Here is a 22,456-nt window from a genome sequence, read left to right as displayed (position 1 = left end):
CCCACATGTGGGACCGCTCAAAAGGGTAATAAAGATGGGCTCAAAAATGACATTTCCTCCCGTTTGTTGCGCCCCACCTGTCATGTCTCTATTCCCCACCAGTGGGGCACACCCCACACTTTGAGTAACGCTGGTTTAAACGATGCTTTAAGTGTTTTATATGGATTTTATAAGCGAGACAAGTCAAGTGTTGATTTGAGAGGCTAAAGCGTTGGGTTAACTCACTGTCGGCCGCTTGGTCGTCACTTTAAAGGTGAACTATGTAGGATTTTTGCAGTAAAATATCCAGAAACCACTAGGCCAGTGTTATATATTGTGTTCAGTTGAGTACTTAGAATATCCCAAATGTTTCCAACTATTTGTAAATCGTGAGAAATTGCTATTTTAACCGAGGAACCGGGATGTGTGAGCTATGCGTGTGAGGGAGTCGCCTGTCGATTGCGTCATATCTGCGTTCCCCTCGGTTTCCGGTTTTATTCAGTGAAACACTTTACTCTCACTGCAGTGTGAACAAGTGTCATAGCAGCCGCCGAGCGAACGTCATAACTTCCTTTTCAACACACTCAGATATATCTAATACGATAAACAGAGTTGCGTTACCTCACTCATGATTGGAAAAGAGGAAGTGGCGCCGGCAACCGTGTCATAATAAAAGTCCCACCGGCGACTATGCCATAATAACAGTCCCGCTCTTCAATCGCTCCTGCGGCCTTGCTCAGCTCCACAACACTCGTCCTGCTCTGCTTCACTACAGTAATGTTAATAATCACATCCATGAACATGATTTCTGCCCGAGTCCTATCCTGACTGTTTTCCACCGGCTGTGAGGTGAAGACCACATGTCCCGAGATTCTGCGCTCAAACGTGGCGTCATCAAACTACGCCTTTGTTTTGAACTGGCGACCTCTAGTGGACGGAAAAGTTACATAGTGCAGCTTTAAAGAGCAAAAACTTTAATTTAACAAACAAAAAAATGCTTCAAACATTTTTCTAAATTAACTTAATAAAGAAACAAAACGAAATATAGCCTAACTACTTTGACATTAAAAACAAAACTGAACTATTTTAATGGCTGCAACTAATGTGTAATAGGAAGGATAAAAAAAAAACACGGGCTCCATTCGGACTCGGGCTGATCATTTTGATAAGCTGTCGGACACGGGCCGGGCTTGGGCCTAGTTTTGAGGCCCAGGGCTCTAAGTGGGATAAACCATGGGTTGATTAGTGTTGATTATTAACAAATAAACCTTCCTCAAAAGCCTGATGATCATATTTGGATAATCAAGTAAACCAAAGCTGCTTTAGTCCAGTTGAAATATTACTAACAACAAGTTATTCTAACGTTTACTTGATCAAAATCAGTGCAGATTTGACAGCAGAAAGCGGTGAAGCATGAGCTGAAGGTGGACGTTTGTAAAGTTATGCTTAAAGGATATTTACTTGCTGAAAAAGTTTAAACTATCAAGCGTAGTACATTATGTGTGCGACCGGTTTATAAGCCGTTTTGATCATTTAGAGCAGGGGTGTCCAAACTTGGTCCTGGAGAGCCACTGTCCTTCAGAGTTTAGCTCCAACTTTGCCTCAACACCTGTCTGGAAGTTTATAGTACGCTTAATAAGACCTTGATTAGCTTGTACAGGTGTGCTTAAAGGGTTAGTTCACCCAAAAATGAAAATTCTGTCATTAATTACTCACCCTTATGTCGTTCGAGACCCGTAAGACCTCCGTTCATATTCGGAACACAAATGAAGATATTTTTGCTGAAAGCTGATGCTGAGAAAGGCTTCAGTTAGGCCTCCATTGGCATTCAGTACACTTATACTCCCAAGACCGATAAAAGGCACTTAAAATGTCATTACAAAGTCCATCTCACCACAGTGACTCTACAATAATCTTACGATGTGACGACAATAGTTTTTGTGCGCAAAAAAAAAATCAAAATAACACCTTTATCCAGCTTGTTATTGCCTTCCGCGTGTGCCTCCACGACGCATGCGCGAGAATATGACGTAGCGCCGGGGCTCGGGATTCCATGAAATGCACACTCTAACCCCATTTTGAGAACTACGCCGAGACCTAAAGCACGATCAATGTAGAATCCAACAGCTGAGATACGCGCGTCTTCCTCTGCTTGTAAACAAATCACTTCTGGGTCATGTGTCCGAACGCCGGATCTGCGTCATATTCTCGCGCATGCGTCGTGGAGGCACACGCGGAAGGCAGTAACAAGTTGGAAAAAGGTGTTATTTTGATCTTTTTTGCGCACAAAAACTATTGTCGTCGCATCGTAAGATTATTGTAGAGTCACTGTGGTGAGATGGACTTTGTAACGATGTTTTGAGTGCCTTTTATCCGTCTTGGGAGTATAAGTGTACTGAATGCCAATGGAGGCCTATCTCAGCCATCAGCTTTCAACAAAAATATCTTCATTTGTGTTCCGATTATGAACGGAGGTCTTACGGGTCTCGAACGACGTGAGGGTGAGTAATTAATGACAGAATTTTCATTTTTGGGTGAACTAACCCTTTAATTGGGGTTGGAGCTAAACTCTGCAGGAGCAGGATTGGACACCCCTGATTTAGAGGCTTTATATTTTTGCATTTCAAATCTGATCCAGTAGGGTTTGTGAGGTGCAGCACCTGTGGGAACGGCATCTTAAGGGGCGTGAGGGTGCGGCGTTGAGCAGGTGCAGAGTTCGGCCTTCCTCTCCTCATCTCCAGTTCATCTGCGCCCTGTCCAGGCACTTCCTCCGTAAACGGCCCTCCGCCGCCAGACCCCTGTCTCTGAAGAACATTCCCATTGCGGTCTCGATTTTCAAAATCAGGCGTGGTTTTGTCTGCGGGCGCGGTTTGAATGGGCGTGGCCGGGGGGGAGCTGGTGGTAATGGTGGAATCGGAGGCGGAGCTTCCCTGTGCTTTGTGTTTAAACTTGAAGGAGTCGCTGCGTTTGGGCGGGTCAGGTGGGATCTGTGGCGTCCCTTCCGTCCAAGAGCTCTGTGGGGAATGTTTGGGCATCTGGGACAAACTGAGGTAGTCCAGCTTGGACGGCGTCTCCGGCCGTTTAAACATGTCTGCGTCGAATATCGACTTCCGCTTCTTTGGGGTCTTAAAAATAGAGAGCGGTGGGATGCTGTCCGCAGTCGTCATTGCAACCGCTACCATTTTCGGCCACGTGCCGCCGCTTTGTTTCCGCCTCTCCTGACCCATCTCTACAGTGATGCAGTCGCCGGGGGAGATGGGGTGAAAGGTGAGGGGTCGTTTAGAGTTGGGATGCAGGCAGATCTCATGGTACGGCTCTGAGCGATACAGAGAGCCACGCTGACCGCGGTCGCTCTCCACCTCACGTGTGGGGCTGTACATGTCTTTATGGGACGAGTGGTTGCTGGTGGGCTGCTTCCTGCAGGGCCGCAGGTGATCACCTGACTTCCCGTTGGAGTTCCTCTCACAGTCACGCTGGCTCTCGGCGATACTCTGACCGGAAAGACTCTGTGGAAAGAACTGGGATGAGGAGAAACGACAGTAATGAGTCAGCTGATCAATCAGGAAATAAACAATGATCAATAATGTCTCACCTTCAGGAGGGAAAGCGAAACCGAATCTCTGCAGCTCCGCAGGAGATTCTCACATTCACTCACGGATTTATTATCCAACGAAATTCCGTTTATCTGCCAGAGAAAATTAAACAACCGTAAAACAGATATGCTCAACATACAGCGTAATGAATATTGATCTGAGCAAGAATATATGCAAATGAGCTTCAGCTCTATCCAGTAGCGGTTTTGGGCACGGATGAAACACGGCATTTTTTCATGACACATGGGGGGCGGCACAAGCAGTTAAAAAAAAATAATAATCCTCTGTGCCGCGAAGGGGTTTTATATCTATCGTTTCACTGAGTGGGGAATTGGTAAATTGACGCCCTCTGCACAGACTGCAGATGCCCCTGCTTGCTGAGAAGGTGCCATGCACTTTGGTTGTATGTGTGAGAAGGAGAGAGTGGGCGCAGGGAACAGTTCACTGGGTCTCTCCCAGAAGCAGAGGTGTGTGTGTTCATCTGAGCCTCATTGGTCTGTCACCACTCATCAATGTCAAAATATTTGAGAAAACCAATCAAATCAGAGTAGGCGGGCTTTATGTTCACACAGAGGCTGATGAGGCGCGAATTTAAGCAGCGCGTCTCGACACATTTGATCTCCTTATTCAAGTCAGAAATGTTGGAACAAATTACAAAAATATATTCTGGCAAATGAATACACTTTTGTCTAATTTCGCCATTTTTTATTAAAAATAGGCCTATGTAATGTGAGTCATAATGTAATTAACAAAGAAAGAAATATTAACAAACTAACAAATAGTTTGGGAGGCTTGGTGCAATTCAATGTAGAACCGCCACTGACTCTATCTACCAATCAGAGCTTTCCAATTTAGGACTGTTTCAGTAGCTCTGGATCGGGATGCATTTTTCTCATTCATGTTCTCTCTTCAAAACTTTCTATCTAGCTTTGAGATTAACATTTCAAAAGGGATTTTGAAATGATTTATGTACATACAATGATTGTTTACTTAGGGTGCTTTCACACCTGCCTCATGTAGTTGGGTTGAATCGTACTAGAGTTGGTTTTCCCCTTTGGTGCGGTTCGTTTGGTCAGGTGTGAAAGCAGCAATCACACTCTGGTGCGCACCAAAAGCGGACCAAGTCGGGGCGCTTTCAAACAAACTCTGGAGCGGTTCGTTTGTGTTGAGAACGTGATCCGACCTCGAACAGAACCAACTGCAAAAAGTACTGATCATTTTTGGACTAAACCAGCTGCCGTAGTCAGCTGCGCTGTGCATAATGTAATGAAGAAGTGTCTGTTGACAGTTTGCACTTTAGCATGGCGGCTCGCGGACAAACTTGGAGTAGTGAGGAGTGGCGGAGCCTCATAGAAATTTGGTCTGATGACCATATTAGGTCCCAACTTTCGAAAACGAGCGATGCGCACTCGCCGTTTGCAGTGCATTAGAGCGTTGTTTTCAAGCCGCATCCACGCTTCATTATAGAAATGTATAGTTTGCATATTGTGGTGTATATAAACAATGTAATAGATGTGAACCAGCCCGCGCAGTCGCAGTTTAGGAAATACGCCATGGCCAATGAGATGTGGATGTTGTCATGTGACTGCATTTTGGTTGGTTTTTCAACAAGTTCGGACCAAAGCAATCAGTGTAGTGTGAAAAGGAACCAAAAAAGCTGAAAAATGCTACAATGTATAATTGTTTTCCCTTGGCTTCGGACCAAATGAACCGAACTAGAGTGGAAGAACCCTAAAATGAAATCAATCCCATGAAGCATTGCCATCACTGAATAATAATAATAATGATTATTATACAATACTACTAGTTATGGCTGTCTTCATTTCTTTGTTTTCAAATGTTAAAGATTTGACTTTTCTAACTTTAGTGAGTGTGTGGTGTCGCTGTTTGAGCATGAACAACATCTGCAAAGTTACGACGCTCAAAGTTCAGAGCAAAGGGAGATATTTTCTTTTACAGAAATCTCTTTTTAAGGACTACAACAAACGGCTATAGGGACTACAACGAGCTAGTGACATCACTAACCCAAACATTTACATGTTGAGAAGAGGAAGAGTTGTTGTAGTCGAGCACATTTGGGAGTCGCTCAAGCTGTCGTCAGTCTTTCACATTTATTGATACAGTACCAACGCAAATGCAATAGCATGTCATAAAGCGAGATGACATCATAAGTTATAACCGTAATTAAACTAAACTATCCCTGTTCTCTCTTCATCAGCAGATATTCTCTGGCTCATCTCACAACAGTTCCCACACCAGCGCTTTATAGATTATCATGACTGAATATGCTAATCAATGACTTGAAGATCGTTAACTCATAAACTCATCAACTGTCCCTCCAGAAACGTCCTGTCTCGTTCTACATGTTGTCTCTTCTTCTTGAGTCTCTCCATCATTGTCCGACTCCGGTTTGAACATAAAAGGCTGAACAGTTTCAGTGTGTCTGCGTGAGGTCATCAGAGCTGCTGACATGAGCTCTTGAAGCTCCGCCCTCTTCTAGAAAGAGGGCCGGGAACATACGCTCATTTGCATTTAAAGGGACACACAAAATGGCTGCTCACCATCAAAAAGCAACAATTTAACATGCTATAAAAATGATCTGTGGGGTATTTTGAGCTCAACTTAACATGCACACTCAGGGGACATCAGAGACTTATTTTACATCTTAAAAAGGGGCATAATAGGAACCCTTCAGTGTTAATTTCGTTGACGAATAATTTGTGTCATAATTTTCGTCAACGACCTTTTTTCACTGACGAAAACGAGACGATAACTAAATAAAAACTAGTGTTGGATGACAAAAACTATAACGAAAATCAACTGTCATTTTCGTCAACAAATAAAAACGAGACGAAAATGTTAGTGAGGGTGGATTAGGGAAGAGATGCAGTCAGAACTGATGTTGTGTCAAACAGATGAGCACATTTGATCTGAGCTGATCTAACCGCTGGAAAACACACGGCCTACAGGCTCACACACCCCCAATCCAGCTCCAGAGCGGCTCAATCAATCAATAACACACATTTATGCCAGGCAATTGTTTATGAACTAATGCTGATGAATAATGACAATGTTTACTTTACGATGTTTATATAGTAATGTGTTTTAGACGGTTGTAACAATGCATATTTTATCTCCTCATCTGAACTTGAATGAGCTCCTGCAACTGCAATAGTAAGGCGAGATTTCAAAATAAGAGTCCTGGTGTATTTCCAGCTGGTCTATAATTAAAAGTCACACATTATATATTCATTTTTGCTTACACAATAAACTGTATTTAATTTAATTCCCTTTTAATTCATAGTCAGGAGGAAAGAGCAGTATTTGACACATATTCAATAAAGTATCAGGGTTATAATAGTTCACTAAAACCATTAAAAAAAATCTTTGTTAATTGAAATTAAATAAATGTTAACTGAAATTAAAAAAATAAATAAACAAACTTATTTGAAGCTTTAGCTTAACCTGATATGGCCTACTGACTAAAACAGAAATACAAAGTTATAAAAGATGTTTTTAAAAACAAACAAAAAAGTGAATTTTCTCTCTTTCGTGTATTTTTAATGTCAAAAACAAAATTATGTCAAAATGTCCGTTCAAGTGACAGTCGGTTATGTAATGCTTAAATGCTTAATGTATTACAATTTAACTAAACTCATTAGATTTTAGGAGACTAAAACTACTGTAGATTTAGTCGACTAAAATCTTATATTAAGTTGACTAAAACTAGACTAAAACTAAAAACAATTCAGGTGTCTAAAATATGACTAAAACTAAATGGCATTTTAGTCAAAAGACTACGACTAAATCTAAATCAAAATATGCTGTCAAAATTAACACTGGAACCCTTAAAACCATAGAGCTTTGGGGTCATACTTCAGTTCAATCCACACAAGTACTGCAAAACATCCCTGATAAAACTATTCTCAGTAAGTCATAAATTACAAATGTTGTAAGTAGTTAGAGAGAGATCTTCCAGAGAACTGGTGCTGATCAAACGGAAATCGAACTAGTGGACTCACATTGAGAACCCGATCGCCGGGACACACCGAACCATCCCTGGCCGCAGGACTGCCTGGAGAAACAGACGATACGAACACGCCACTCTCCAGCCCAACACCACAATCTGCAAGACAGAGGCGGAGAGTCAGTGCATTGATGAAGGTTGTTTATCCCCTGGACCAACTGAAAGACGAAGACCCATGATCTGACCTTTATGCCCAGCCAGTGTAAGATGAACAGAGGTGACCATCCTTCCTCCAAGAGACTTCCTCCTGCGGACCACCATGTTGATGACCCCACCTCCACTGAACACCGCCTTTATGACCTGCTTCCTGTCCTTATTGGCCAGATCCACATCGTTTATCTTCAACAGCCAATCATTCACTCTGCGGTGTGAATAAACACTGGTTAGTAACGCACAAGGTTTATTTTTCTCTATTAGGTCTCCTGAATGGGTTTTGGTTTCCTTGCCACTGTTGCCTCTGGCTTAGCGTGCTCAGTTGGGGACACTAAATTTTTCAACTAAATATCCAAATAAATCTAAATATTAAACTAAATTAACCATATAAACTAAATTACTGATCTAAAGCCCACACTGTCACTGTATGATAACTGAAATGAGCTGATGACATCAGCGTTTTCTCCAGAATGGCTATACAGCTGAATAAAATGATGCTGCATTATTTTGCTGTTTAAAGGGTTAGTTCACCCAAAAATGAAAATTCTGTCATTAATTCCTCACCCTCATGTCATTCGACACCCGTCAGACCTCCGTTCATCTTCGGAACACAAATGAAGATATTTTAGTGTAAATCTGATGCTCTGAAAGGCCTCCATTGGCTCAATGCACGGTTCACTCTCAAGACCCTTAAAAGGCACTAAAGACGTCGTTACAAAGTCCATCTCACTACAGCGGCTCTACAATAACTTTATGAATCGGCGACAATAGTTTTTGTGCGCAAAAAACCCTAAATAACGACTTATATAGTGATGACGATTTCAAAACACGGCATCATGAAGCTTCGAAGCGTTATGAATCAGTGAGTCGAATCATGATTCGGATCGCGTGTCAAACCGCCAAACTGCTGAAATTTGGCGATTCAAACTGCTGAATCGACTCACTGATTCATAACGCTTCGAAGCTTCATGAGGCCGTGTTTTGAAATCGTCATCACTATATAAGTCGTTATTTAGGGTTTTTTTGCGCACAAAAACTATTCTCGCCGATTCATAAAGTTATTTTAGAACCACTGTAGTGAGATGGACTTTGTAACTAGGGGTGCACCGATCCGATATTAGGATCGGATATCGGCCGCGATACTGACAAAATAGCTGGATCGGGGATCGGAAAAATGAACAGATCCACAAGCCGATCCAGGTGTTTTTTTCCGTCGCAGCAGAACCGACGTCATTCGTCAGCTTCACGTGTGTCGCATGCTAGAAGAGACTCGGCTGTGTGGAGGAGATATTTCACGCTTGCCACGCGAACTAGTTCGCAATGTCTGCAAAGTAACTTAAATGTTTCGAGGGTATTACTGCAAAGTCAGGGTTTTTCCTGCATTGAACATTTTTTGACGGCCGCCAAAGCCTAATTTGATGAGTTATTGTGATTTGCGAGCGATGTAGAACAGATGCGCTTGTGACTGAGTGACAGAGAGACCGATCTGAGAGCTCCTCCCCCGCGCGCGCTCTCTGGGTCTTCAAAATAATCAGTGTTCGCTCTCATATTTCACATATTAATCCAAATCAAAAGGTCGGAAGACCGAAACCATGTTGCACGTGACACATTCAGACAAATTTGTCCTTGAAATATCGCTGGTTGTGAATTGCGCTCAAAAAACATTGCCTCTTCTCTTACCAGCTGACATAAAGCATACTTTCAATAAACGGGAGACAAATTTTATTCAGTTATGAAGTGTTTTCTTTGTGTTGACATCTTTCGCGATGTTCTTACAGACGGGATTCACACACAACGTGTCTGCAAATGTCCGATTCGTGACCTAATGACTCATTTGAACAGAATCATTTTAACGACTGGCCAGAACAACTGATCTGTCCAACACTGAACTCATGAACTCAGTTTATTAATTTACTCAGAACGCATCTGAAATGAGAACACAAGTGCTTACCCAATTAAGCAAGAGTGGGTAGTAAGAATTATTTTTAATTATCAACAGTATTTCAGCTTATTTCTCTTGACAATGTGTAGTAAAATAAATAGGCCTAGCCTACAATCATTTAGACAGGAGTGAGGTGAAACCCGAACAAAGTTGTTATTAGCTAGCTGATCATTTTTATTAAATTGCATATGGCAGAAAATTAAGATTATTTGTTAATTTGTAATGCTACTTTTTAATATTGATATGATTATATACCAAAACAATGATCTGTAGTGTAAAAAATGTTTGGTAACTGTCAGATTACTATTGTATGTTTGACTGTTTTTTGTTTCCACTGCTACATTTTATTTATTTAAAGAAGTTTGATTACATTCTATTTTAGATTTGAAAGCACAATTGTTTTTTAAATAAATAAGAATTCAACACTTTACATTCATCTGTTATTTTGTCTTAGTTATGTTTAGTTAGTAAAGTCTGGTGCCTTTAGTCTCTTCAAGGAAGGTATAAGGTGGAAGATATACAGTTTATTATTAATTCAACAATATATCGGATCGGTATCGGGTATCGACAGATACACAAAGCACAGGCATCGGTATCGGTATCGGGACTGAAAAAGTCGGATCGGTGCACCCCTAATTGTAACGACGTCTTTAGTGTCTTTTAAGGGTCTTGAGAGTGTAAAGTGCCATTGAGCCAATGGAGGCCTTTCAGAGCCATCAGATTTACACTAAAATATCTTCATTTGTGTCTGAAGATGAACGGAGGTCTGACGGGTGTCGAACGACATGAGGGGAAGTCATTAATGACAGAATTTTCATTTTTGGGTGAACTAACCCTTTAAAGAGCACCTATCATGGCATTTAAAATGTTCCAAATATTGTTTTAGAAGTCCCCAACAACAGTTTTGCATGCATGCAATGACAAAAAAGACTTTAGTTTTCTTATAATATGCATTTATTTTTACCTGTTTTGACAGCGATTCTCAAATGATTCCTTTAGTGATTCACTTTTCAAAACCCCGCCTTTACGTGACGCTAATCTGCGCTGATTGGTCCGATGACCCAGTCAGTTGTGATTGGTATAGTCTGTGCAGATATTTTCGGAAACGGAACGCCCATCAAAGTCTTATAATGACAGTAATTTGTTAATATGTGTCAGGAGTTATGAATATGAAAACCGCGTCGGTACTGTTTGATTGTAATATGAGCCTCAGCTGATCTCATTCATAAAAAAACTCCTCACGAAGACTCGCGACAAATCAACATCCCTCAGGGCTTTTAGTTCAAAAGTGTGCAGATGAGGAGACATATTGATAGATTCTCATATGTCTGTGTCAAATTTCTAAACAGAGGAGTATTTTTTATTCAATACTTCCTCAAAATGCGCAGAAATAGCCTAATCATGAGCGATTGAGTCTCTTATGTGTTGTTTTCAATTCATACTGGCAGCCGGAGGGCGCTCTGTGCACATGTAATCCATATATGGTACAGACAGACGAAGAAGAACCATGTGCCATAATAGAAGTCCATAATAAAAGCTTCCTGAGATCGCGAAACATACATTTGACGACTAATAAACACTCAATCGCGACGATGTATGGTTTGTCTTCAAGCCACCTAGTCTTCAAATGCTCATCCTTGGGCAGATGAAAAAAGTTTGCTTTTGAGTCGCACTTCAGAACACAGCGTCTCGTGGCCATGATGTTTTCTAGTTTTCACTGGCGTCTCGTGGCCATGATGTTTTCTAGTTTTCACTGGCGTCTTGGAGCTCAATAAGTGGGCGTATCGTATTCAAATAACTTGACAAGTTGACGTCAACTAGTCAGAGAAAAAGCTTCGGTCTTCTAACGATTCTTAAAAATGACTCCGAGTCGACTCTTACTTTTGAAAGAAAATAACTATATATACGGTGCACTGTCATATTTCAAGCTATCACAGGATGTTTTTGTTCACTTAGATCTATGTTACACACTACATGAAAGGTAAATTTCAAAATTCCATGATAGGTGCTCTTTAACACTGTAAAGCTGCTTTGAAACAATCTGCATTGTTAAAAGCGCTATATAAATAAAGTTGACTTGACTTATGTTCTTCAGAAGACCAAGAACACAGAGTTCACCCACCTCAGCCTGCCCTCTGCAATACTTCCTTTGTCCACCTTGCTCACAAATATCCCATAATCCCCTTGGAGATACGGGTCGCTCACCCCCTCGGCAATATCAAACCCAAAAGCACTCAAATCCATGTCGTCCTGTACGACAGATCAGACAAGGTGATGTGTTGAAACTTTTCATACATTTATAAATGTTTATAACAGTTTTGGAGGTTGGTCACAGCTTTGAGAGTTGGCGTACATACCGCACTCCTCTCAAACTCCACCGTCTCTGTTTCCCACTCCAGCGAGTCCGTATCGATAGCCGAGTCGTGGGAATTGTGGGCCATCAGCTGCCGAAAACGCGCCTCCTTCTCCAGCTGCTCCTCCATGCATTCCCTGAAACAGTTCACCTAATTTACTCCAACCTGATAACAGTGAGTCTGAGAGTTAGGGCTGCAACAACGAATCGATAAAATCGATAAAATTCGATAATTAAAAGAGTTGGCAACGAATTTCATTATTGATTCGTTGTGTCGCGCGACTATTATGCCCGTCAATAAGACGTGGAGATGTTTGAGTATAAAAAAAGCACGGTTGAGCACAAAGCAGAGTGGAAGCGGGCGAGCCGTACCCGTCGTACCACGCAGCGGAAGAGCAAACCGAGCCGTACCAGTCGAAAAGCGCCATTAATAAATCCAAAAAGTGTGTTAATTGCAGCGAAAGCGACGCGACATGGCACGGGAGCACCACGGTGGTGAATCAGCACCTAAAACCAGATGAGGAGGAAGGAGTTCAACAGCAGGGGAACGTTAAGTCACTACAAAATCCCACTTTTGTTCCGTTTGGAAGTGAGGAGCGCGACGTCCCTCCAGTAGCTCTTCTGGTGCTTGTTTACTCGTTATCCAGCTTGACAAGCATGACAAGTTACCTCCGTTCATCTTCAGAACACAAATGAAGATATTTTAGTGTAAAGCTGATGCTGAGAAAGGCTTCAGATAGGCCTCCATTGGCATTCAGTACATTTACACTCACAAGATGCATAAAAGGCACTAAAAACGTCGTTACAAAGTCCATCTCACCACAGTGACTCTACAATAATTTTACGATGCGACGACATTAGTTTTTGTGCGCAAAAAAAAATCTAAATAACACCTTTATCCAGCTTGTTCTTGTCTTCCGTGTGTGCCTCCACGACGCATGCGCGAGAATATGACGCAGATCCGCCGTTCGGACACATGACCCAGAAGCGATTTGTTTACAAGCAGAGGAAGACGCGCGTGTCTAAGCTGTTGAATTCTACATTGATCATGCTTTAGGTCTCGGTGTAGTTCTCAAAATGGGGCTAAAGTGTGCATTTCATGGATTCCCGAACGCCGGCGCTACGTCATATTCTCGCGCATGCGTCGTGGAGGCACACACGGAAGACAAGAAGAGGTTGAATAAAGTCGTTATTTAGATTTTTTTTTGCGCACAAAAACTATTGTCGTCGCTTCGTAAAATTATTGTAGAGTCACTGTGGTGAGATGGACTTTGTAATGACGTTTTTAGTGCCTTTTATGGGTCTTGTGAGTGTAAATGTACTGAATGCCAATGGAGGCTTATCTGAAGCCTTTCTCAGCATCAGATTTACACTAAAATATCTTCATTTGTGTCTGAAGATGAACGGAGGTCTGACGGGTGTCGAGGGACATGAGGGTGAGGAATTAATGACATAATTTTCATTTTTGAGTGAACTAACCCTTTAATAACAGCAGTAAAGCAGGGGTGGTGTAGTTTGCAAGACGTTTTAAAACACTTGCCTTTTTTGGCCCATTCATTTTTCAATCTGTTGCTATGTTAATTTCGTTGACAAATAATTTGCCAATATTTTAATCAACAACATTTTTCACAGACAAAAACTAGACGAAAATCAAAACCAGCTTTGAATGACAAAAACTACGACTAATATCTATTGTCATTTTCGGTCAGCATTCGGTCTTAAAGTGACAGCAGTCCATTAACCTGCTTCCATTTGTGCTCTTAATATTAATCGAACAACAAAACACAGAAAATCCCCTCTTTAGTTTTAATAAGGATTCATTATATTTATTATATATTAATTATTTAATCCATATTTAATCTATAAGGAATGTTGTATGCAAGTTGTTATAAAGAATGATTTATTTCAGCAACCTGTGCACTTGCTGAAGATTTTTTGCACTGTGAATTTGCACTGTCAGTTCTGTTTTTGAATAAAGGATTGGGATTTTTTTTAATATCCGATTCACAGATTAATCTAAAAAATAATCAACAGATTAATCGATTATTAAAATAATCGTTAGTTGCAGCCCTACTGTGAGTGATTCACGATTCAAGATTCAGTATTTTAGTACAGCGTCCCGTTCACACGCAGAAATATTTAGATGCTCATGTATCATTAACAGAAGGTAAAATTATGTTCTAGGCAAAAAGATGGTCTCAAACTCGCGGCCCGCAGGATGATATTTTGTGGCCCCCTTCTTGACATCAAAGTTTAGTGTTAGTGTTGCTCTGAAAAACACCTTTTTGCTGAGTCGTTGCGTGTGCAGCGCTTGCTGCCTCCTTTGTGTGTGTGTGTGTGTGTATGTGTGTGTGTGTGTGTGTGTGTGAGAGAGAGAGAGAGTTGGCTCGCCCCTCCCTCGTGCAATATAATTGGTTGACACCGCGTGATTGACAGGAACAGATGAACGAAGCTGATCTGACAGTTGAAACGATTGTGGTCTTATGGTGCGTTCACACCGGACACGATTCGCGCGAGTGATTTACATGTTAAGTCAATGCAGAGACGCGAAATGGCATTCTGCGGCGCGATTCGTGCGATTGAGGCGGCGAGATTCGCGCGATTGAGGCGGCGCGAAGGACGCGAATTGAGCGTTTTGAACGTGCGAATCGCGGGAATCGCGCAAATCGCTCAAGTTAAAAAATCTGAACTTTGGCGGATATTTCGCGCCGCGTTAACCAATCAGGAGCTTGCTCTAGTAGTGACAACAATGAGGAGAAAATCTGTATATTAATATCTGGTTCAGACAATATGATTATCACTGTGATAACATTAAATGACATGAAACACAACCCAGTCTCTTTTTGTTAAATGCAAGTTTATGTATGATCAATAATACAAAAGTATAAGTAATGTATAACAAGCTATACATGAAATAAAGCAAACAATGCAGTCAAACATTCAAAGTCAGTGCTAGTAGGCTAACGTTACAACTGCAACGTACAGTTATAGCCTAAAAATATAAAGTAATGAAACTTCTCTTTGCCCTCAGCCTAAACGATTTGCCAGGGAACAAATTATAGATCCATGAGACCAAAGATCGGCCGTTACAAGACGAATTATAGCTCGAGACACCACAGAGTCATCAGAGCCAGCGGCAGACGGCAGAAGGACTGGCCGAGGAAAGGTTGACGGCTTTGACGTGCGCTGAGCGCCGCTGATCCGCTGGAGCTCACAACTCCGACAACGGCAGATAAAATGTTCAAATAGGCACTCTTTATATAAATAAACCACAGATTTGAGCTTTAAACAACTACATTATCGACTGAAAAAGTCTTAAAACTACATTTTGTCACACATTAACAGTAGATTTTAACACAAAAAAGACGTGTAAACACAGCCCATGTCAGCCATTTCGCAACGAGACGAGCCGCTGGCAGAAGCCCCGCCCATGACACGAATTTGCGTCTGTTGTGCAGCGAATGTCACACGCGATTCGCGCGAGTAAACTCAAAATGTACACGCGTCCACCTTCGCGCGAATCGCGTCCGGTGTGAACGCCACATAACAGCGCTCGTCAATGTCAAAATGATTGAGATGGCCAATCAAATCAAAGTAGGCGGGGTTTAGTTGTCTTTTGGCTCGTGCACACTGCTCAGTCTTCACACACAGACGAGCGGTCAATCTATCACTTAATGCCGTTGCTGAGAGACTCTATTCTTTCCGGTGAAATCACAAAACAAAATGCACACAAACGTGTCCATGGTCTTAATATACAAGCATTGATGAACATCTTTGATTTTAATGAAGAAAAACTATATGAGAGCGGATTAGAACCCGGAACCTTTGACATGGTTGACAAAAATTATACCACCAGACCACTAGAGAATTCGAAAGAGTTTCGCGGATCTATGTATTTATTCACTCACTCATGCGAAAAATATCGGGACTAATAATATATTTGGCGCAAATTAATGCAAATATTGTTTACAAATAGTCCCAAAAAGATTATTTCCCAACTAGAATTAGACCTAGAATTTCGCTCACTGTTCTGTTTGACCTGTTACGGCCTTGCTGTGAATTTGTCTATTATTTAAAATAAAATTTAAATTATTCCTTATTTTATATTACATGATTTAATTTCTATAGGCTATATTTAGTTCAAATTCAGAGGAACAGTTCATGTTCAGAAGAAACATTCATGTTGAAGAACTACTAATGATAATAAAGATTGAGAAGATTGGATCAGTTTTGTTAATTTTTTTGGAATACTTGAAACACTTTTTATGTGTAATACTTGATCCGCATCAAGTATTACACATAAAAAGTGTTTCAAGTATTCCAAAAAAAGTAACAAAACTGATCCAATCTTCATTATCAATCTCCCAGCCTGCCCCAGAGTCTACTCCAGCGGCCCCCAGATGAGTTTGAGACCCCTGTTCTAGATGGACACAGTCGATTCCCTGATGTGATGGTGTGTGTTTCTGAGACTCACTTCAGCTCCTTCAGTTCTCGCACTGCGTCGTTCTTTTGTTTCCGCAGGTCGTCGAGGTTTCTCAGAGCATCGGCGAGATCGCTGACCGCTCGGTCCCTCTCGCGTCGCAGGTTATCACACAACGTCCTGATACACACAAACACACACAGACAAACATGGCAATAATTTATAGGACCTTATGAACAATTTTTGCTCATGAAATGAAAGCTGTCTGCTTTGGTCCTGTTTTATGAAGCATAGGCCCCATTTACACTGCATAGTGACCCAATTGACCTATCGGTAAGCCCCGCCCCCCTTAGTTACTGTTGCTAACTCGGACAAACAAACAGAGTTGCTATATCTTACAATGTACAGCTGTCAGCGTGAAAACCTTATCCCAAGATGTTTTTGGACACAGATTGTAGCGTATACCCTGTCCGAATGATGGCCAAACTTTACTGAGGGTTTATCAAGTTTATTATGTCCTTTTTCACTCCAAAAAAATAATCGTAAGAGCTGAACAAACAAACAAAGCATAAGTGCGCATTACCGTCTCTCTCTCTCTCTCTAGCCCTCTCTCCGTGGCATTACCATTAACATACACAGCAAATTACACAAAAACACTCACAGTAAACAAACATATACACAGAGCTTATGCTTTTCGGGGGTGCAGTTATTAACTGGTGAACTTTGTATCTGCAAAACAACTCCGATAAACTGCGCGCAAGCTCTCCCTTTCACTACCCGTTGACTATAACACCCGTCAAAATAGGAGTCCTCCTTATAAGACATATAATGCAGACCTTTAAACATTTCTAAACTCACAGAAGTAAAATAAATATGGTGAGATTAATTTGGAAGCGATGGTTTACAGATCTCAATGCAAACGGGAGAAGCCTCTTGTTACGATCGCAGATGATAACATCCAGGATCAACAGTGTTCATGTACTGCAGGGTAAGATTACATAAATTCACATTTAATCAGTTTGATATGGAGAGATGCACTGAAATGTAGACGCTTGTGTTTCTGACCTACACCGTTGCATGAGAACAGTTAGTTATAGTTAGTCGGTTTGTACGTTAGCAGGGAATTACTAACTTTAATAGTAACTTAATGAGAGTTTGACAAACAGAAAATCCTCTCAGGATCCCTGGAATCAGTGTTGCAGTACCTCAGGCACGACATTTGAGCATTTTTGTAGCATAAACACCATCAAACCGATGACAGCTTCGGATTTTCCAATGATTCTCTATGGCGCTGAAACCTAAAGATGTCTGAGTTCCGGTCCCAGCACAACTGATACTCAACTGCCATTGGCTCATCTGCGTTCAATGGGAGGGGCTTACCGATTGGTCAATTCTGATTTTTCCCTCTCATGTGGCACAGATCGGATATGACGTGAACGTGTATGATGATAAAATTGACCAAACTTGACTTTTTTGGTTGCATCTTCTCACCGTATGCTCTCTCTCTCTGCTACGATCTTGTCTCTCTCCTGGAAAGCCCAATCTCTCCGACATTTCGCCACTTCTGCTTCCTGCACAGCCTCCTGAAGCTCCTCCGAAACGGCCTCGCACTGTTTCCTCAAAACCTCCAGCTCTTTACTGACGCGCTCCATGTCCAGCGTTGCACTGTCCTGCTTCTGCAGAGAAATTCAATTAAAATGACATAACCATGCACGCCCATGTGTCGTCTGAACACAGGACATGTACCTGTCTGGCCTGGTAGTATTCTCTCAGGAGCTGGTCTCTTTGGATAATGGCCTCCGTCCGCTCTTTACGGGCCACGTCCCGCTCCTCTCGCACCATCTCGATGTCCTTACAGGCCTGGCTCAGCTCCTTCTGCGTCTCCGCCTTGTCTTGCACCTCGTGACAGTACTTCTCCAGCAGCTCCGTCTTCTCCCGGATCGCCCGGTCCCGGTCCAGCAGAGCCGAGTTCAGTTCCTGCACACACAACAGACGTCAAACCATCAACAAGCAAATGCGTGACAGAGGCGATGTTGGGGAGCTTGTTTTCTTTAAAGTCGGCGTGAAACGGAAGTTAAGATCGTCTTTTTCTTCTTATCGTGACGTACACTCGCCTAAAGTATTATTAGGAACACACACTAACACATACTAATACTGTGTTTGACCCCCTTTCGCCTTCAGAACTGCTACGTGGCATTGATTCAACAAGGTGCTGAAAGCATTCTTTAGATTTATATTCTCGCGCATGCGTCGTGGAGGCACACACGGAAGACAAGAACAAGTTTGGTGTTATTTTGATTTTTTTTTGTGCACAAAAACTATTGTCGTCGCATCGTAAAATGATTGTAGAGTCACTGAGGTGAGATGAACTTTGTAGCGACGTTTTTAGTGCCTTTTATGGGTCTTGTGAGTGTAAATGTACTGAATGCCAATGGAGGCCTATCTGAAGCCTTTCTCAGCATCAGCTTTACACTAAAATATCTTCATTTGTGTCTGAAGATGAACGGAGGTCTGACGAGTGTCGAACGACATGAGGGTGAGGAATTAATGACAGAATTTTCATTTTTGGGTGAACTAACCCTTTAAATAAATGTATTTTCTCTCTAAATCTTTTCTACGCATGTTACTGAGCATATATCCTCACTTTTCGCTGGTTTATGCTACAGATTTCACAAATGTTAAGGCTTTTATGGCTTTATTTCTGTAAAATGTTTTCCTCTGCTCTCCCTTATTAGGGGGCGGTAAGCGCGTTCACACACGCTGCATTCCTAAGTGCGAGCCGTCACGACAAGCTGTCCGACTAAATTGAGTAATTTTTATATAAAAAAAGCTTTTATTTATCATATATTTCTCTCTTTTTGCCTCAAGATAACCCCGCCCTCACGCCATAGCACATGACAGGAAGAGAAGAGAAGTCGTTTCGATGGGGGAGGGAAAGTTGACGTATTTGATTAAAGATTATAAGGGTAAATACATTTTTTTTAAATTAATGAAGTGCACAGATAAATCAGTTATAATCGACACAACTATATTAAATATAAAAATACGAATTGTAAAATTTGATTTCATGCCGACTTTAAAGTTTAGGGTTCATATATCATCGATTGGGGACATCAGTGAATCTTTTAAATGAATCAGACTTTAAATGAAAGAAAGCATGTTTGATTACGGCCTCATCTCAAGTCAAAAAGTTTGTGAACACGTTTCATATTTACTTCAAGTGTCGTCTTTAGTAGTTGTGTGTGTTTGACCTGTCTAAGGGCCTCGAGCTCCTCACTGGCGACCCTCCTCTCGCTAGACGTGTTCTTGAGTTTGGCCTCGGCCGCCTCCAGTCCGGTCTGCAGCTTGTCCACCTCCTTGATGACCTGATCTCTCTCGCTCATGATCAGCCTGTATTCGTTTAGCACGGAGTCTCTCTCCTCCTTCAGCTTCTCGCCGTCTTTCACCGCCTTCAGCTGCAGGGTCTTATAGCGCGTGTTCTCCATCTGTAGGCGGTCGGTTTCTCTCTGCAGCTCCTCGTTCTGGGCGGACATCTTATTCAGCTCCTGCTGGAGACTCTCAAACCTGAAAGAGATCAATATTTCACTCTGCTTTAACCTCTTAACTTGCACCACTTTTTTTGAGAATATTCTAAAAACGACATGAAATGTCTGCAGCTCTTAAACCCTATGGTCTATATTCATAAATCTGGTCTTATTTCAAACTAGACACTTGAAATTTTGTTACCCAAGAGTCATAACTCAAAGTAGTACAGGAACAGCGTAAAACAAGGTAAAATACACATGTAAGTTACTCACGTTTTTTATTGAAATTCACTTAGGGGAAAAAATGGATGAGACTTTAATGTTAAAGGCCTGAAAATGTGTATGGCGATCCGCCGGAAGCTAGTTATTTTAGTCTATAAAGTTTTACATATGGATATTTTTCTTATACAAACGTGCCACTTCACTTCAGAAGGCCTTTATTAACCCCCCAGAGCCGTGTGGAGCAGTAATATGATGGAGAGATGCACTTTTATGATGGAGAGATGCACTTTTATGATGGAGAGATGCACTTTTATGATGGAGAGATGCACTTTTATGATGGATAGATGCACTTTTATGATGGATAGATGCACTTTTATGATGGAGAGATGCACTTTTATGATGGAGAGATGCACTTTTATGATGGATAGATGCACTTTTATGATGGATAGATGCACTTTTATGATGGATAGATGCACTTTTATGATGGATGGACGCACTTTTATGATGGATGGATGCACTTTTATGATGGATACATGCACTTGTATGATGGATGGATGCACTTGTATGATGGATAGATGCACTTTTATGATGGATAGATGCACTTTTATGATGGATGGATGCACTTTTATGATGGATACATGCACTTGTATGATGGATGGATGCACTTTTATGATGGATGGATGCACTTTTATGATGGATGGATGCACTTTTATGATGGATGGATGCACTTTTATGATGGATACATGCACTTGTATGATGGATGGATGCACTTGTATGATGGATAGATGCACTTTTATGATGGATAGATGCACTTTTATGATGGATGGATGCACTTTTATGATGGATAGATGCACTTGTATGATGGATAGATGCACTTTTATGATGGATGGATGCACTTTTATGATGGATACATGCACTTGTATGATGGATAGATGCACTTTCATGATGGATGGATGCACTTTTATGATGGATACATGCACTTTTATGATGGATAGATGCACTTTTATGATGGAGAGATGCACTTTTATGATGGATGGATGCACTTGTATGATGGATGGATGCACTTGTATGATGGATGGACGCACTTTTATGATGGATGGATGCACTTTTATGATGGATGGATGCACTTGTATGATGGATGGATGCACTTTTATGATGGATGGACGCACTTTTATGATGGATGGATGCACTTTTATGATGGATACATGCACTTGTATGATGGATGGATGCACTTGTATGATGGATAGATGCACTTTTATGATGGATAGATGCACTTTCATGATGGATAGATGCACTTTTATGATGGATACATGCACTTTTATGATGGATAGATGCACTTTCATGATGGATAGATGCACTTTCATGATGGATAGATGCACTTTCATGATGGATAGATGCACTTTTATGATGGATACATGCACTTTTATGATGGATAGATGCACTTTTATGATGGATACATGCACTTTTATGATGGATGGATGCACTTTTATGATGGATAGATGCACTTTTATGATGGATAGATGCACTTTCATGATGGATAGATGCACTTTTATGATGGACAGATACACTTTTATGATGGATAGATGCACGTTTATGATGGATAGATGCACGTTTATGATGGATAGATGCACGTTTATGATGGATGAATGCACTTGTATGATGGGCAGATGCACTTTTATGATGGATAGATACACTTTTATGATGGATAGATACACTTTTATGATGGATGGATGCACTTTTATGATGGTCAGATGCACTTTTATGATGGACAGATACACTTTTATGATGGATAGATGCACGTTTATGATGGATAGATGCACGTTTATGATGGACAGATACACTTTTATGATGGATAGATGCACGTTTATGATGGATAGATGCACGTTTATGATGGATAGATGCACTTTATGATGGATAGATGCACGTTTATGATGGATAGATACACGTTTATGATGGATAGATGCACGTTTATGATGGATAGATACACTTTTATGATGGATGGATGCACTTTTATGATGGGCAGATGCACTTTTATGATGGACAGATACATTTTTATGATGGATAGATGCACGTTTATGATGGATAGATGCACGTTTATGATGGATAGATGCACGTTTATGATGGATAGATGCACGTTTATGATGGATGGATGCACTTTTATGATGGATGGATGCACTTTTATGATGGACAGATACACTTTTATGATGGATAGATGCACGTTTATGATGGATAGATGCACGTTT

At 41.2% G+C, this 22,456-nt stretch overlaps 1 protein-coding gene across 7 annotated transcripts in view; it reads right to left on the bottom strand.

Annotated features, from left to right (window-relative positions):
• dlg5b.1 (discs, large homolog 5b, tandem duplicate 1) overlaps positions 1 to 22,456 on the bottom strand; it is a 106,029-nt gene that overhangs the window by 35,898 nt on the left and 47,675 nt on the right. For 4 of the 7 annotated variants that reach the window (XM_079801349.1, XM_079801353.1, XM_079801352.1 and 1 more), the window contains 10 exons: positions 19,719 to 20,031; positions 18,214 to 18,444; positions 17,959 to 18,143; positions 16,522 to 16,647; positions 12,052 to 12,184; positions 11,817 to 11,944; positions 7,785 to 7,960; positions 7,595 to 7,698; positions 3,572 to 3,664; positions 2,640 to 3,497 (listed from right to left, as the gene is read on the bottom strand). In XM_079801349.1, the coding sequence (XP_079657475.1) occupies positions 2,640 to 3,497; positions 3,572 to 3,664; positions 7,595 to 7,698; positions 7,785 to 7,960; positions 11,817 to 11,944; positions 12,052 to 12,184; positions 16,522 to 16,647; positions 17,959 to 18,143; positions 18,214 to 18,444; positions 19,719 to 20,031 (2,347 nt within the window). Of the gene's footprint in view, positions 1 to 2,639; positions 3,498 to 3,571; positions 3,665 to 7,594; positions 7,699 to 7,784; positions 7,961 to 11,816; positions 11,945 to 12,051; positions 12,185 to 16,521; positions 16,648 to 17,958; positions 18,144 to 18,213; positions 18,445 to 19,682; positions 20,032 to 22,456 lie in introns of all 7 variants that reach the window. The other 3 variants (XM_079801348.1, XM_079801351.1, XM_079801350.1) reach the window with 1 other exon arrangement.

This window comes from Gobio gobio, assembly GCF_949357685.1.
Source record: "Gobio gobio genome assembly, chromosome: 20".
Taxonomy (NCBI): Eukaryota; Metazoa; Chordata; class Actinopteri; order Cypriniformes; family Gobionidae; genus Gobio; species Gobio gobio.
Note: the sequence above shows the minus strand (reverse complement) of the source record. Positions and strands in the feature narration are given on the sequence as shown.